At 44.7% G+C, this 15,452-nt stretch overlaps 1 protein-coding gene across 1 annotated transcript in view; it reads left to right on the forward strand.

Annotated features, from left to right (window-relative positions):
* The window catches only part of Slc25a12 (solute carrier family 25 member 12), a 94,207-nt gene extending 79,759 nt beyond the window's left edge, over positions 1–14,448 (forward strand). Inside the window, exons 14-18 of the mRNA XM_028762947.1 lie at positions 6,713–6,853; positions 8,956–9,094; positions 11,824–11,982; positions 12,106–12,196; positions 13,409–14,448. Coding sequence (XP_028618780.1) covers positions 6,713–6,853; positions 8,956–9,094; positions 11,824–11,982; positions 12,106–12,196; positions 13,409–13,607 — 729 coding nt within the window. The 3' untranslated portion in view covers positions 13,608–14,448. The remainder of the gene's footprint in view (positions 1–6,712; positions 6,854–8,955; positions 9,095–11,823; positions 11,983–12,105; positions 12,197–13,408) is intronic.
* Positions 14,449–15,452: the final 1,004 nt, after the last annotated feature.

The following is a 15,452-nucleotide window of genomic DNA, read 5'->3' on the forward strand; positions in this document are numbered from 1 at the left end:
TTATTTATGAATGCTTGATGACTGATTTTTGATTGGTTGATGGCAGAAGAAATAGCGATGTTGAACTCTGGGCAAAGAGGAAAGAAAATGTTGTGGTGGCATTTTTATTTTTTTTTTATTATTTTTTTTTTGAGACAGGGTTTTACTATGTAGCCCAGGCTGGCCTTAAACTCATGATGCTCTTCTTTAGCCTCCAGAGTGCTGGGATTACAGGCTCATACCATTTACAAAGCTTGATTTTGATGAGCCATTGTACCACAGGTAGATGATTGTTAAAGCATAGCCTTGCATGTCTCTCAGAAGTCAGTAAACTAAACTAGAGAATAAAGTCTGAGATGAATGGCCAAGCCTCTGCTTATAGACGAGCAGGCACCTGTAGGATAGAGGACTATCTCTTAGTTGAGTGAAGCCAATCAACAGTATGGAAAGCAGATTCACCGGGCCCTGATTCTGAGCCCACGCCCCTATTGGCCGGATCAGACAAATGTAAAGTGTCCCTCAGGGTGTTTAGCTGAGTGCTGTGCTACCACTGCTGAGCAAATCACGTTGTTCTCCCAGCCAGCTGCCCAGTGTTAAAGCTGTGTTAGTTGGGAAGGGAGGCTCTAACTGAGCTGGATGCTCTTCCCAGCAAAGGGATTAGTGAGGGCCCAGGCCAAGTTTCTTGTAGCTGGGAGGGAATGTTGTTGCCATGAGAATAAGTTAAGATTCCAGATCTGAAAGCCTGCATTCTACTCTCGTGCTTTTCTTTGCTTTTGTTTTGAGATAGGGTCTCACCATGTAGCTCTGGCTGTCCTGGAACTCTTTATGTAGACCAGGCTGCCCTCCATCTCCTAGAGATCCACTTGCTTCTCCCTTCTGGGTACTGGGATGAAAGGTATGAGTCACCATGCCTCCATTGCCTTTTTCTGTTTTTAATCAGTGTGTGTATGTGTATGTGTGTGTGTGTGTGTGTGTGTGTGTGTGTGTGTGTGTGTTATGGAAAGGTTCCAATCAAGACTCGACATACTGAAGAGTATACTCATCATAAGCTGCCTTCTTGGCACTGTGATCAGTTTAACTTAAGGTTTGATTTTTGAAATATACATTTGGTATGCGTGTGTATGTACGTGTGCAAGCACATGTGTGTGTGTGTATGTGCATGCGTGTGTATGTGCATGCAGGTGCACACACATGTGGGGTGGGGGAGCGTGCTCTGGTCGGCGTGCTGGTGGAGAGCAGGGGACAATTTGCCAGTCAGTTCTCACCTTTTCCCATGTGGGTCTCAGGGCTTCCGGTCAGGTCACCAGGCTTGCCTGCAGCTTTTTGACCCACTGAGCCATCTTGCAGGCACACCACAGTCAGTTTTCAAACTTGTGTGGTAAAGGAGCCGGGTGTGGTAGCTCACACCAATCCCAGGTCTCTGGAGGCAGAGGTAGGAGGATGACTTCCAGTTCAAGGCCAGCCAGGGTTACAGTGTGAGACCCTGTCTCACAAAACAAAAAAGCTACATGTAAACAACAACATAAAACAAAACCAAGCACTCAAAACATCAAAAACCTATGTTCTATATCGATAAAGAGTAATACACAGTGAACATCCATGTGTCTACCACCCAGCCTAATTAACACACTGCCTCAAGCACAGGAGACTTTCTGTCCTCAACTGTACAGTTTGTAGAGATTATCTCCTTAGTCCTGAGTAGTGACCCCATTGTGATCCCACCTGCAATGTTCAAACGCATCTCCAGATCCACCCTCTTCCTCTTTTGGACACATCTCTGATCTTTATTTTATCTATTTACTTTTCTCTCAGCATGTGCCCTCTGGATCTTTCAGGCAAATGTCATGGTAGATACTGGGGATCAAACTCAGGGCCTTGTGCATGCAGGATGTGTGCTCTACCAGAGCTGTGCCCCTGGCCCTAAAAAGGTAGAGCTTTACTGATACCAAAGTCACCCTCTAATACTACATTCTATGTGTCCCATTCAATAGCTCTTAGTATATTCACAGAGTGCATGCAACCGGCATCATAATCAATGTTAGAAAACCTCATCTCTGTGCTCACTAGCACCAATACACACACACACACACACACACACACACACACACACACACACACACAGATACTTGTTAGCTAATCACCCCTCTGTCTTTGCACCTCACCCCCACACCATAGGTGGCCATTCGTTAATAAACTCTTCCACAGATAATACTTCTGAATATTTCCTGTAAATGTAACCACGTGGTATATAACCTCACTGATACTGTAGTATGTCCCATGGGATTTAGAAGTGTCTCTTTGGCGTGCCTCCCTTCTGACATTTCTTTATATTCCGTTTCTGTTGTGTATGGTTAGCTCTCATTCCAGGTAGGATTTGTTCTCTTATGTATTTTCAGTGTGGTTCTAGAACAACCAAAGGACAGATGAGTACTGAAAAATAAAAGCTCCAAGCTTCTCAGGCTGTTAGTGTGTACCTGGAAAAAACAAGTGCAAACCTGGTGGAGAATTTAGTAATTAGGGGTTAGAAGTTAGTTTTGGTGAGTAAAAAAATTCACCGAAAATATGGTATAGAGAACGGAAATTGCTTCCTTATAAGACCCAGCAGTATGCCAAATTAGGCAATCCAGTTTATATCTACGTGTGTATATAATATATATTTTTTTATGGATGAGTGTTTTGCCTGCATGTATCTATACTCTACGTAAGTGCCTGGTGCTGGCAGAGACAAGAAGAGAGCGTAAGAGCCCCTGGAACTGGAGTTAAAGATGGTTGTGAGCTGCTGTGTGGGTGTTGAGAACCAAACCTGGGTCCTCTGCTCTTAACTATTAAGCCATTCTCCAGCCCCACCCCCATCATTGTGTATTATGATTTAATTTAAATTTTAGTTGTTTTTTTTAATCTATCACTTCCAATTACTATCTCTATTTTGGTCTTTCTTTAAATATATAAGCTTTTTAAGGTTTTTTAAATCCATAGTTCCTAGTACCAACTCATTTAAAAATTCACTAAAATTGTTAAACTGATCAAATTTAAGACAGGAGGTCTGGAAAGATGCATCCCTGGGGCTGAGACTTCCAGTATGGCAAGCGGTGACCACCTCCTCCAAGCTACCCACTCTCTCTCCTCAGGATGCAGCTAATCATGCCTTCATCGTACGACTCTCAATTTTGAGAATCTTAAGTAAATTTGGACATAATCATAATGAAACATATAGTAAATATTTTATGTTCATAAGTGATTCAGCATTTTAAAAGCCAAATGACAGTGCTTTGTGATATAATTGTTTTTTCTTAACTGTTTTCTTTATTGGGCATTTGATAGTTTTCTCTGGGTAATTTCATTGCTACGAGAGGCTACAAACTGCACAAACATAGGTGTACCTTCTTCACTGGAATGTTACAGTTCTTATGGAAATGTATGTGTTAAGTGATTATATTTGATGTAACCAGAACATTTTCCCGTTGGGAGCTATTTTACTGTCCCATAAAGTCAGTCCTAGTGTAAGAGAAACACTGAGCTAAAGGCTCATTCCACGGTCTAGGCTTCTTGTCTGCCGCAGTCTCTAGAAAAGGACAGTGCATGCTCACAGTGTATGTTTCTTTTTGAGTGCTATAAACAACTAAAGTTTCTTTATTGGTGTGTGTGTGGGGTGTGTGTGTGTGTGTGTGTGGTGTATTTACTTTTGAGACTTGGTCTCATTCTGTCACCTTGGTTGTCCTGGAATTCACTTTGTTGACCAGGCTGGCCTTGAACTCACAGAGATCCTCCTCCTTCTGCCTCCCAAGTGCTGAGATTTAAAGTTCCAGCTACTATATCCAGCCTATGTTATAAACATTTTGTGTGTGTTTGTGGGCATATATGTTTGTGCATGTTGTAGTATATATGCATGTCGGTGTGTGTGTGGGGTGTGTGTGTATGTGTGTGTGTGTGTGTATAGGATCTCTCACTGAACCTTCAGCTAGGCTGGTGACCAAGCCCCACAAGCCTCCTGTCTCTGTCTGCCACAGCCTGGTCGTTTAACTATACCTAGCAAAGCCTGGCTTTCTGTATGGGCTCTGGGCACTTGAACTCACGCCTTTATGTGTGCACACCAAGCTTTCTTACCCACTGAGCCTCTCCAGCTCCATCTAAAGCTTTAGACACATTAAATAGTGATCTTATCATTTCTGAAAAGTTACAGTGTTTTTAGATAGAATTTGCCTATATGATTCCAGTCCTATTATAAACTTTAAAAAATGTAAAATAAATTTTAAAACCGTGAACAAACATTATTGAACTGTTAGAAATTTTAATCCTTAAAATCCAAGGATCACATAGGGATGACTCAGTAGCTGTGCACCGGGCTACAGTATCACTGTTCATGGTTGCCTCGCTCCCTTGCTGGGAGATCCATAGTGACAGTTTGCTTCTGTATTCCAGGGTGCCCCATGGGTGCTGGGATGCTCACCGTCAGTGCATATGACAATTAATGTGACTATACATGTATGGTGTGTCATTGGCTCCTTTTCTTGATTATACTGTTTTCATGGTGCTTTAGAGGAAAGCTTGTCACTTACCCTGAGAAATTTGGAAAACTGTCGGAGGAGTGCAGAGCTTAGGCAGCTGGCAGTTATTTCATGGTATCCATGAGAGGATCAGATGAGAGAAAACAATGTTAAGGGAAGGGAGCTGGGGGCAGGCAGACCGATGTGAGAACTCACCAGTATATAAAAGGACAACCCAGCGTGGGAGGCACACGCCTTTGATCCCAGTCAGGGATATCTCAGTGAGTTCAAGACCAGCCTCGAATGCTAGTACATCCAGGACTATACAGAGAAACCCTAACCAACCAACTAACCAACCAACCAAACAAAAACCATGACAGGATTTTGTGTTTATTTCCCCAATGTCCATTTTTAACACCTCCCATCTAAAGGCTGGCACACTGCTGGTGGTTAAATCTGAGGGATTATAATGAAAATGTACCGTTCTTATCTTTTTATTTTAATCTGCTTTAGTTTAGAATCTAAAGCATGTTTTCCCAAAGACAGTCTTTGCAACCATTGTTTAAATAAGCGATTTCGGGGAAATAGTAAACTTTTCAATTGGTTTGGTCTCTAATTCTAGCTACAGGAGTAATTACTTGGATTATCATTTTAACATAATTTTTCACCCAGCAATCCTTTTGAAAGTATTGTTTGCTTAGATTGAAACATTGAAATGCTCCTGTCTGCCCACAGAGCAGCAGATTATAAAAGAAAGAAACACGGGCAAATCAACATGTAAAATTGGGTCAGAATATCCTTGTTGGGGGAACCTGTGTGCCAGCTGGTGGTCTGTACTGTGTCAAGACAAAAGGAGATTAGTTCCCTGGGGGATTCAAGTCCAAAGAAGGAAAGGAAGGAATCTAGGGCCAGTGTAGCTTTTAAAGTCTTGAGTGCTGAAGGGTCAGGATTTGAACCAGAGATGTTAAAGAGTGCTATGGCCGCAGAGTGTTTTAGGAGCCGACTTGCTGTCCTTTGGAAGGGGTCTGGGAGGGTCACGGGTGTAGGCAGATGTGCAGGAGGACGGGTGGAGGTCCTCTATGTGGTTTGGACACCTGTGGAACTGCTCTGCCCATCAGGGCGTACACTGTGCCTGTTACAACTGTGTAATGATTATGATTATGTGGATACCATTACAATTATGAATATTGTATGAATATAGTTTTGATTATATAATGTAAACAGCTGCAGTTTAAGACAAAAATGCACAAATGAGAGTTCTTCACTTTGTAGAGATAATATGCATTTTATTTATTTTTATATCTCCATGATCATGCACACATGCTCATCTTTGTATTACAGAAACCGAAAAAGGAGGTGTAGCAGTTATTTTAAATATTCCCCACCCCCACCCCAACTCGTTGGCAGATTTCAGATGCAAATACACTCTGATTATTTAAAATCAAACCTGTTACTCACTTAGGACCAGAATGCAGCATGTGTCATGATCTGACGGTGTTATACTCTGGGTGATTCCAGTTCCCAGCTCTGTCTTAAAGATTTTTTCCCTTGTTTTGTCTTGAGATGATACTGAAGTTTCTCTCCCCAAACTCCTTCCTTTTGTGTGGGTGTCCCTGCTCCAGGCTCAGAGCTTTGTGCAGGCTCAAGTACAGGAAGTACAGTGTAAGAACCTGAGAGATCTGTCTCTGATAAAGGTCCCTCTGTGGACCTGAGGCTGGGTTCACTTTTCTGCAAGTTGCTGGGCTGAATCACTGCTCTGCTAAACGTCCCTGCTCACCCAGAGCCTGCCCCGCATGTCTTCATTTGCTTGTGTTCACCAAACTGGGTTTATTGATTTTGCTGTTTTGAATATGCTTGAGGCTATCCTTTAAGGTTAGTTCTGAGAATCAGTCTTGACCTTGCAAATAGAAATAAACCCAAGTCCGGTCATGATGGCTCTCATCTGCAATCCCAGCATTCTGCAGGCTGAGGCAGGAGAATTGCTGTGAAGTCTAGCTTGGCCTGGTCAATATAGTGCTTTCTAGGTAAGTTTGGGCTAGAGATTCTTTGTTTCAACTAGACACAAACCCAAACTGAGATGAATGTGAATTGTCTTTGGCACATCTCCATGAGCCCGTCTTGCACGGAGTGAAATGTGTGCCTCTCCTTCCCCAGTGAAAAATAGAGAAGTCTTCCATGCTTTTCCCTTCATTGACACCCCTAGACCAGCTCTGATGTGGAAAGAACTTGTCTGTCACCCTTGCTTGCAGGCTGGAGGCTCACAGGTCATCTTTACCAACCCTCTGGAGATAGTGAAGATCCGCCTACAGGTAGCCGGAGAGATCACCACAGGACCCAGAGTCAGCGCTCTGAATGTGCTTCAGGACTTGGGACTTTTTGGGCTGTACAAGGTGGGTCAATTCCTTTGGCTAACTGAATGGAGAAGATGTGACACACAGTACACACATGTATACACACAGTACACAGGTGAAAGAATGAAAAAGTTGGATGACCCACCCCCACCCCAAAGCTGAGACCTATGGGATAGAAAACCCAAATGAAATCAGGACCCTTGGGTAAAGACAGAGGGATATACACACGTGTGCTCCTGGGTAGAGGTGGTGGGATAAACATGTTCCTGTTGTCATTTCTAGCTTTTATGGAGCTGTTGGCAGGACATCTTTTCCATAGCACCTCTGACTTCATGCTCCATGCCTTTACTCTATGGGGCCTTTGAGACATTTCTTTGGTACTCATTGGATGGTTTTAGGACTCCAGAATGATCCTGTGCTGATATAGAGTCTGAATATGTTATCATCCCAGGAGGGGCTTCTCTTGTCTTAATCATCGTGACCATGGTGGAAAAAAAAAAAGATAGTAGAATTTGGCAGAGTTCGAGTCTTTAAGAAGTTAAGTGGGAGGGTTTGTCAATAATGAATTCCATTAAAAAACAACAACAGTTACTGTACTTTCACAAAACGCCAGTCAACAGATTCCTCCCCTGCCGGTACACTTACGCCGTCATTACAGATCAGATGTAATGGAGCAGAAGCCGGTATTTTTCTTTAACTAGGAGAGTATTTCTTTCCGTTCCTTTCCCTGGTAGAAGAGAAAATACAGAAATTTCACCTCTATAGGGGACTGTGTTTCCACAGCATTGAATTTATTTATGGATCTATAACTACTGAAATGTGTAAATTTACCTCTGCAACTGCAAATTAGAAATTAGGAACATCTAGATTAGAGCTGCACAGCCACAGGGTGCTCTGGAGCCCGGCTGCCAGCCCAGTGTGTCTGTACAGAAGGCCTCCTCTCTGCTCCTCCCGCCCACCCTCCCTGCCATCCGTTGAGATTCCCTTGGAGAGCAGAATTTGTAAATATTGGTTCTGTCTGTATTATCCTGCAAGCGTCCTTGGATGTTTTTGTTGTTGTAATAAAAACAGAGCTATGGGAACCCAGTGCTTTGGTGTAGCATTTGTCTGGTGAGGTAAAGCTTCAGGCCTGAGCTGGCAGGGGTCGCTGGCAATGGTACTGAAGGTCTTCATGGCCCTCCCCATGGCCAGGACAGGCTGTCTTGAATGGAACGTGCGTGGAATGACAGGAAACATGGTTAGGTTTTTTCTCTGCCTTCCCAAGAACAGTTCCCCTTCTCCATTGCCTCTGGCATTCTGCCTGGTGCTCTCGAGGCTTGGAGCTGATTGAGGTTGACTTGGTAATTTGTTAGTTTTGGGGGGCTTGGGAATCAAGCCATTCATACTGGGATCTGATCTAACACCTCTCCTGTTTCCCCTGCCACTCTGGATCCCCACTCAAGCTCCCCATCCCCACCCCTAGCAAAGCTGAGCAGGTCAAGCAACCTGGGAAGTCCGAGAGTCCTTATGAATCCTAAAGTTCCAGTTACATATTGACAAGTTGCAGAGACCGGCAGCAGAGCTTCCTCTGAGTTAATATTGTATTCCGCTTTAAAACTCCTAAGAGGATAGATCTCATGTGTGATTACAACAGAAAACAAGTTAATTATTAAATTATTTATTTATCATTATTTTATGGGCATTGGTGTTTTGCCTGCATGTCTGTCTGTGTGAGGGTGTCAAATCCCCTTGAGACTGGAGTTGACAAATAGTTGTGAGCTACCATGTGGGTGCTGGAAATTGAACCCAGATCCTCTGAAAGAGTAGCCAGTGCTCTTAACCACTGAGCCATCTCTCCAGCCGAGCCAAATTAAGTTTTAAAACCCTAAATATAGCATTTCTAGAATTGCTAGAAAGTTCTTTGTTGTCAAAATGCTGCAGTCACCCGGGGTTAGCCTGGATGGATGCCTGTTTTCCTTTTGAAAGCTTCCTGCCCTGCGTGTTTGCTCTGTCCCACGACCCCCCACTCCAGTTCCCCTCACATCACTTCTAATGCTGGTTGAAGGCCATCTCAGCCTGTCACTGATGCCTGCCCGCTTCCTGTTTGGACATTCAAACTGTATTTACACACTGTTTTGCACTGTTTCCTCGCCGCGTGACAGGGTGCCAAAGCGTGTTTCCTCCGAGACATTCCCTTCTCTGCGATCTATTTTCCCGTGTACGCTCACTGCAAACTCCTCCTGGCTGATGAGAACGGACGTGTGGGAGGCATCAATCTCCTCACAGCAGGAGCCCTGGCAGGTAACCACAGATCTTCTTAACCAAAAGAATTCTGCAAAGAAGCACAGAGTCTCTGACTTGGAGCTTTCTTTCTGGAAGTTATTGTTGGGATCTGACTTAGCTGGATATAACCGCCTTTTCTCCTTTGTGGGGATGTGCTCTGATTCTGATGAGCGTTAATTACATTTGCATAATGTGGATAAACAACTTAATGCAGCTTAGCAACTTGGAGCCAAATTAGATCTGCCCATCTAAATTGGGCTTCCATCATTAGCATGTTTCTTAGCCTCCTGGGCTCCTAAAACCTTGGGTGCAGCCGACTAAGGTGGAGATGTTCTTTGCCAGGTCAGTTACTCTGTTGAGCCAGTGCTGATGCAGTTTCTGCCTTCTCTTACACTTGTCCTGTAGGGGAGAGTGTTCCCACTTTGGCTTAGAAGCTGAGCTTCATGAAATGAGCTCTTCTTGCTACCACAGGTTAGACCATAGCAGCACCCTGAAGCCCCTGCCCTCAGCCCTCAACTCCTTTCTTAGCATTCAGTTTGGTTAATGGTTGCTTAAGTTGCTTTCCCTCTCTGTAGTAGGGTGAGTGCTTCTTGAGGGTGGGGGGTTTCATTATGTTCATCCTGTCTTCCATGTGTGGTCCACATAAGAATAGCTCAAGACAAAGCAACAAAAGACACCGGATTAGGCCCAGAAGAGAGTCCACCAGGGAGAGGAGCCTAGCAGGAAGAACTGACTCACAGCAGTGGTGGGGGAAGGGAGCTGAATGTGTGTGTGTCCCTGTCCTTCCTTACTCCTGAGTTACCAGGGAACTGACATGGAATAACAGAGACCAACCAGGCATCCTTCTATGCAGCAACACAGAGAAACGACAGGGAAGGAGAAGGCTTGTCTGCCTTCCACACAGCTAGTTATGAACCCGCAGAGAACTCAGCAGAGTCAGGACTAGGACTAGGCTCGGGTCCCTGCTTGGGTCTTTTTAGATTTATTTACATGTGGGAGGCAGAGACAGCAGAGCTCTGTGAGTTAGACTCTGTGAGTCACTATAGAGTGACTAGTTCCAGGACAGCCTGAGCTACATAAGGAGACCTTGTCTCACAACACAAATAAACAAGGAAGGATTTATTTACTTTTATGTGTGTGTTTGTCTGCATGTATGTATGTACACCACATGAATGTCCGTTGCTGGACGAGGCCAGAAGAGGGTATCAGATCCCCTGGGACTGGAGTTGGTAGATGGTTTCAAGTTGCCACGAGGGTGCTAGGAATCAAACCAGGGTCCTCTGGAAGAGCAGCCAGTGCTCTTAACCACTGAGCCATCTCTCCAACCCCACTGCTTGGCTCTTAATTGCTGAGTTATCTTCTACTTTACCTAAGTATGGTGTGCTCATTGTTAGGAGCCCCAGATGATGGGAGGGTTGAGGTGGACACACTGTTCTTGCTTATGACAACAGAGGACTCTTTTTGTTTTTTAAAAACAAAAACAAACCAACAAACAAACAAAAGCAAGAAACCAGGGCTTTGAGCCCTTGTCTGGGGTCCAGCAAATGCCTTGGCCTCTGGCATTTGTGATCTTGGTTAGTTGAATGAAAACAGCCAGGGATGCCCATTTAACCTGGGACCAAGTCATCCCCAGCTCCTTTCTTGTACTCATTAGACTGTTAGGAAGGGGTTAATGGCCAGGCTTTCCAGTGGGCAACGGAACCATAAGCAGTTCACAAGCGGTACCAGCTTCTTGCTTATAGACATCTGACATATTTCAGAAAGAGGCAACTTTTTCTAATTACTACCAGTCATGCTTCGCCAGCAGGTACTGAGAGCATTTGGAGACCTGTCTCAGGAGGCAGCTCATTTACCTGCTTTCCTCGGAATAGGGTGCTGGGCTGATCCAAGGGAAGTACTGGCATCCTACTCTAAACAGAGCCCCCTCAGAGCCACCAGCTCCATCTGCCTAGAGATGAGACAGTGATATTTGGGCCAAATTGAATTCCTTCCCCCTGGGGAAGGTCATGCTGCTCTTTCAAGGTCTGTTTTGTTTTATGAACAAAACCTATGCTTGAGAAATCCATCTCCCGTGTCCTGCTGCTGCTGCTGCATCTCAGGTGACCCCAGGGAGCCGTGCCACAGGGGGAGGAGGAGTAGCCTCTGGATGATCAGCCCCCCTGCTGCTCTTTAACTGGATGCCTGGCCTGCTTTCACTCCGTTTATAATGATTGTCACATGAGCAGGTCTGAAGGAAGGCTCGGCCGGCCACCTCTCCCTTAGCATCTCTCCATTAGCACCCTTAGCGCCAAGTGCTTGATGCTTTGGACTCTCACCCCACAGTGTGGTTGGCAGGAATCAACCAAGACCACGATGCTTTGACGCCATGTGCAATCTGCGGCGCATTAAGTGGATGTCACACGTGAAAATACTTGCATCTTATTTAAAGATGGAAAGCAGAAAGATCAGTAAAGCCGGAAAGGGACCATGGGGATTCCTGTCGCCAGCCCTGCTTCTCTCTCTTTTTCATTGTCCTTTGGGATGGTATGAGATACAGATTTCCCTAATTCAGAAAGAAAACCAAACATTTTCACCCCGATTCTACTGAAACAAGCCACTAGCTGATTTGCCGCCACTTCTTCTTTCCTCGTGTGCCTAGGTTTCTGTTTAAGGAGCTCTGAGTACCCCTTGTGGTTACAGTTGTAGATTTTCTTGTTGGATGTATGAAGTCCTTAGGAGGATTAACTATGGCTTTCTTCTCCTCAAAGGTGTGCCTGCTGCTTCTCTGGTGACCCCTGCTGATGTTATCAAGACAAGACTGCAAGTGGCCGCCAGGGCTGGCCAGACAACGTACAGCGGGGTCATTGACTGTTTCCGAAAGATTCTCCGGGAAGAAGGGCCATCAGCATTTTGGAAAGGGACTGCAGGTAGATGCTGGGAGGGTCCTCCAGAATGGCTGTCTGGCTTTCATGTCCTGCCCCGACACTCAGTGGTTACCTTGTAACAGCCGTCCGGGTGTTAAGTGTCCCCTGCTCTGTCGTCTTTTCCAGCTCGGGTGTTCCGGTCCTCCCCTCAGTTTGGTGTCACTCTGGTTACCTACGAGCTTTTGCAGCGGTGGTTTTACATAGACTTTGGAGGCCTGTAAGTACAGCTACTTCTCCTTACAAAGTCACCAAACCCAAATCCGTGCCTGTTTTGTTTACAGAGCCACTTGGAAATGCTGAGAAACGGGATACAACAGGGTCCCTTTAAGACCAGTGTGTGGAAAGCAATGGGGTGTAAAGGCTTCTATGTGAAGAAAGGCAAACTGGGACTCAGTCCACAGTATTAACTATTTAGGAACACTTTAGGGAGTCAAATTAAAATGCTATGTGAATAGTTGTCTTTTTTTTTAAAAAAAAGTTGGATTAGATCATTATTAGTTGGATTATTTAATATGGACCAGAAACAATCTAAACTTGTACTAGTCACACTCCTGTGATTGCTTTTCACTGTTTTTACACTTAGCAGAGTTCATTGCTTCCCGTCATGCAGTACACAGATGTTCACACAGCTAGTTCACACACACCGGGTTTCCAAGAGAGGTTACCCAGTGAATCAGTCATTGTAGGGTGCAGGCCCCAAACCTAGCTGTTCCAAACTCTCCACTCAAAGCTTACCCTGGGGAGACAAGCAGTTGCTTGTTGAGTCTGCAGGGAAGTTGTATCCAAAGCAAACAAGCAATTATTAGCTGTTGGGCAGAAGCCTGGGCATTGTTTGTCTTTCTGTCATAACCCTGTGAACCCCTCTCCTGCTGAAAGCCTCGGTAGGGAAACAGCTGTTGATCCGTGTAGTGGAGGGACCAGCATATAGAAAAGATGCAAGGACAGTAATCTTATCATCCTATTGTACAAATACTGTGTCTTCAGAGATTGTAAAAGCAAGAACTAAATTTGTTTCTCTTTTGGTAATAAGTTTTATGAGCCCACTATTTAAGAAGCTTTTCAATCATGTCAATACATATACCTTTACGATACATCTCACATATGCTTCCTGCATAAACATAGAAAACAGAAAAGCCCACAAATAGCCAAGTTCTCAAAGACTATTGTTGATTGGGTGGATTTTCTCTCCCATTTATTCTTATGCCTGCAAGTCCGCCCATGTGTGTACATAAGCACGGGGCGTGGGGCCGTTTGTCTTCTCTAGAATGTATATGAAAGCAATGTCGTGGTAAGGCTGGATATCACGATTGATGCAGGAGACATGGAGAGAACTGAGAGCCTTCGTCATGGTGTGTGGGTGCCACGGACCATGCTCACCTGCCTCCATCAGCCCTGAGCTCACTAATGGTCTGCTTTTTCCTGTCCACAGCAAACCTTCTGGCTCAGAACCAACGCCAAAGTCACGCATCGCAGACCTCCCTCCCGCCAACCCCGATCACATTGGTGGCTACAGACTTGCCACGGCCACTTTCGCTGGCATCGAAAACAAGTTTGGCCTTTACCTCCCTAAGTTTAAGTCTCCTAGCGTAGCTGTGGCTCAACCCAAGGTGGCGGCAGCAACCCAATGACATAGCCACTACAGACCGAGGCCCAGGAGAACGGGTGGTACCGTGTCCAGTCAGCTGCATGGTACTGTCTGCACTGGGGTCAACCACTTTCTATACGACCTATACATGTTATTGTTTATAAAGTGATCATATGCCCAGGGAGAACCACAGTGCAGTTTCAAGCTTTAGTCTTATTTGTTGAAATGTTTTCTGAGCCTTGGCATGAATTACGTGTTCTAGACTCTGCTTCGCACAGCTTGTACCTACAGTGACTGTACATATTGTACATCTTTGTACAGAGACACCTTGTCACCTCATCCCAACCAATCACGTTTCTAGACATGTGACGCTGTTCTGAGTGGCTTGAACTGTACAGAATGTTTTGAAAGTGTTTTATTAAGAATCATGTAAGAATAAATGTACTGAAGTGAAATTCATTCTCCTTGGTGACTTATGGAAATCATGCATCAGCGTTTGAATGTTTCCAGTTTCAGTTTGTTTTCCATTCTGGAACAGGAAGGTTTTTGCTGATAAAAGGCAGAGTGAAACTTAATGCTCACTGCATTAAATAAGAAATGCTCAGAAAGGGTGCAAGCCCGTGGATGCTGGAGGACCAGCTGGTGACACCCATGAGCTGCTGTGTCTCCAGTCGTTCGTAGCTGAGTGTAATCTTCCTGTTGACTGGAAGCAGCTCCTCGAGTCCTCACACACATGGGAACAGGGTGGGCTCCAGCACGGCTTGCTTAGTTTTGCTTTTCTCCTATGCAGCAAGGTAAAGGTCAAGGTGTTGAAAGAGTAAAGTTTGGAAGTTTCCCTTCGTAAAGTATGATACGAATCAAAAATAAAAGCACACCAAAACGTCTGCATGGAGTTGGTTTCCTTTCTAGGTCTCCTCGTGGGCTTTTTGTCTATGCCCTCCTGCTTTAGGGAATGCATACTTTGTTACAGAAGGAACTAGGGTGGAGTGAGGGAGGGAAGGGGGGCGGAATTCCTACATGGTGATTTTGTGGGCCTGGGTCCTTGCTAGGAGTTCAGATGGAGATGACTTCCTCTGAAGTTCTCTCACGTATGTGTGTGACGCATTTACTCTAACAGTTACTTGTTAGCTACAGCCACACTTTGCTGTGGCTGTTACTTGACAGTTGGTGACATCAGGGCTTACTAACTTTCGAGAAGTGCTCTGGGGAAAGCATGGCTGTGGCCATGGATGTGAGGATGTATGCAGATATCATCAGAGATGAACCTGGAGATGGCCCAAGTCACCAAATGCCCCTCACAGTGCTCATCAGTTGGTGGCTGACAACCCTGTGTCTACAACTCTGAGCTTTCTTGAAGCTCTGGGAACAAAAGATATTTGAAAGTGAGCTACAAAAGATATTTGAAAGTTGGCTATTTCTAAATGTGTTAGATCCGTCTCATTAGAACTGAACACATAGCATAATTGTTCTTGCTATGCTTGTTAAAACTATACAAGTAGTCCAAGGACATGAAATTACGTGTGTGTGTGTGTGTGTGCGTGTGTAAGATGATGACAAAGTGCTCTCGCTACCTCCTCTTCAACTAGCATTCCCGTCATCCCTTGCTGACAGGTTAGAGCATAAATTTGTGATCTGTTTTCCATATATCTACATGTGTACATATGTATATATTTAGAACCAGGGCTATGCAATGTATTCGTGATTCCGTGACTTGCTTTTCTTAGTATGTCCCTGAGCTCTTTCCACATCAGCTTATAGAAAATGTATCCTGTTTCTAGTAGCTGTGAATTATTTCACCGTATGGATTATGAAGCCTTTTTAAAATAGTCATTTCATTATTGTTAGCAGGAGTTAGAGGAGAATATCTTTGTGTGCGTGCCATGATGTG

Source organism: Grammomys surdaster, unplaced genomic scaffold, assembly GCF_004785775.1.
Source record: "Grammomys surdaster isolate TR1022 unplaced genomic scaffold, NIH_TR_1.0 136, whole genome shotgun sequence".
Classification (NCBI taxonomy): domain Eukaryota; kingdom Metazoa; phylum Chordata; class Mammalia; order Rodentia; family Muridae; genus Grammomys; species Grammomys surdaster.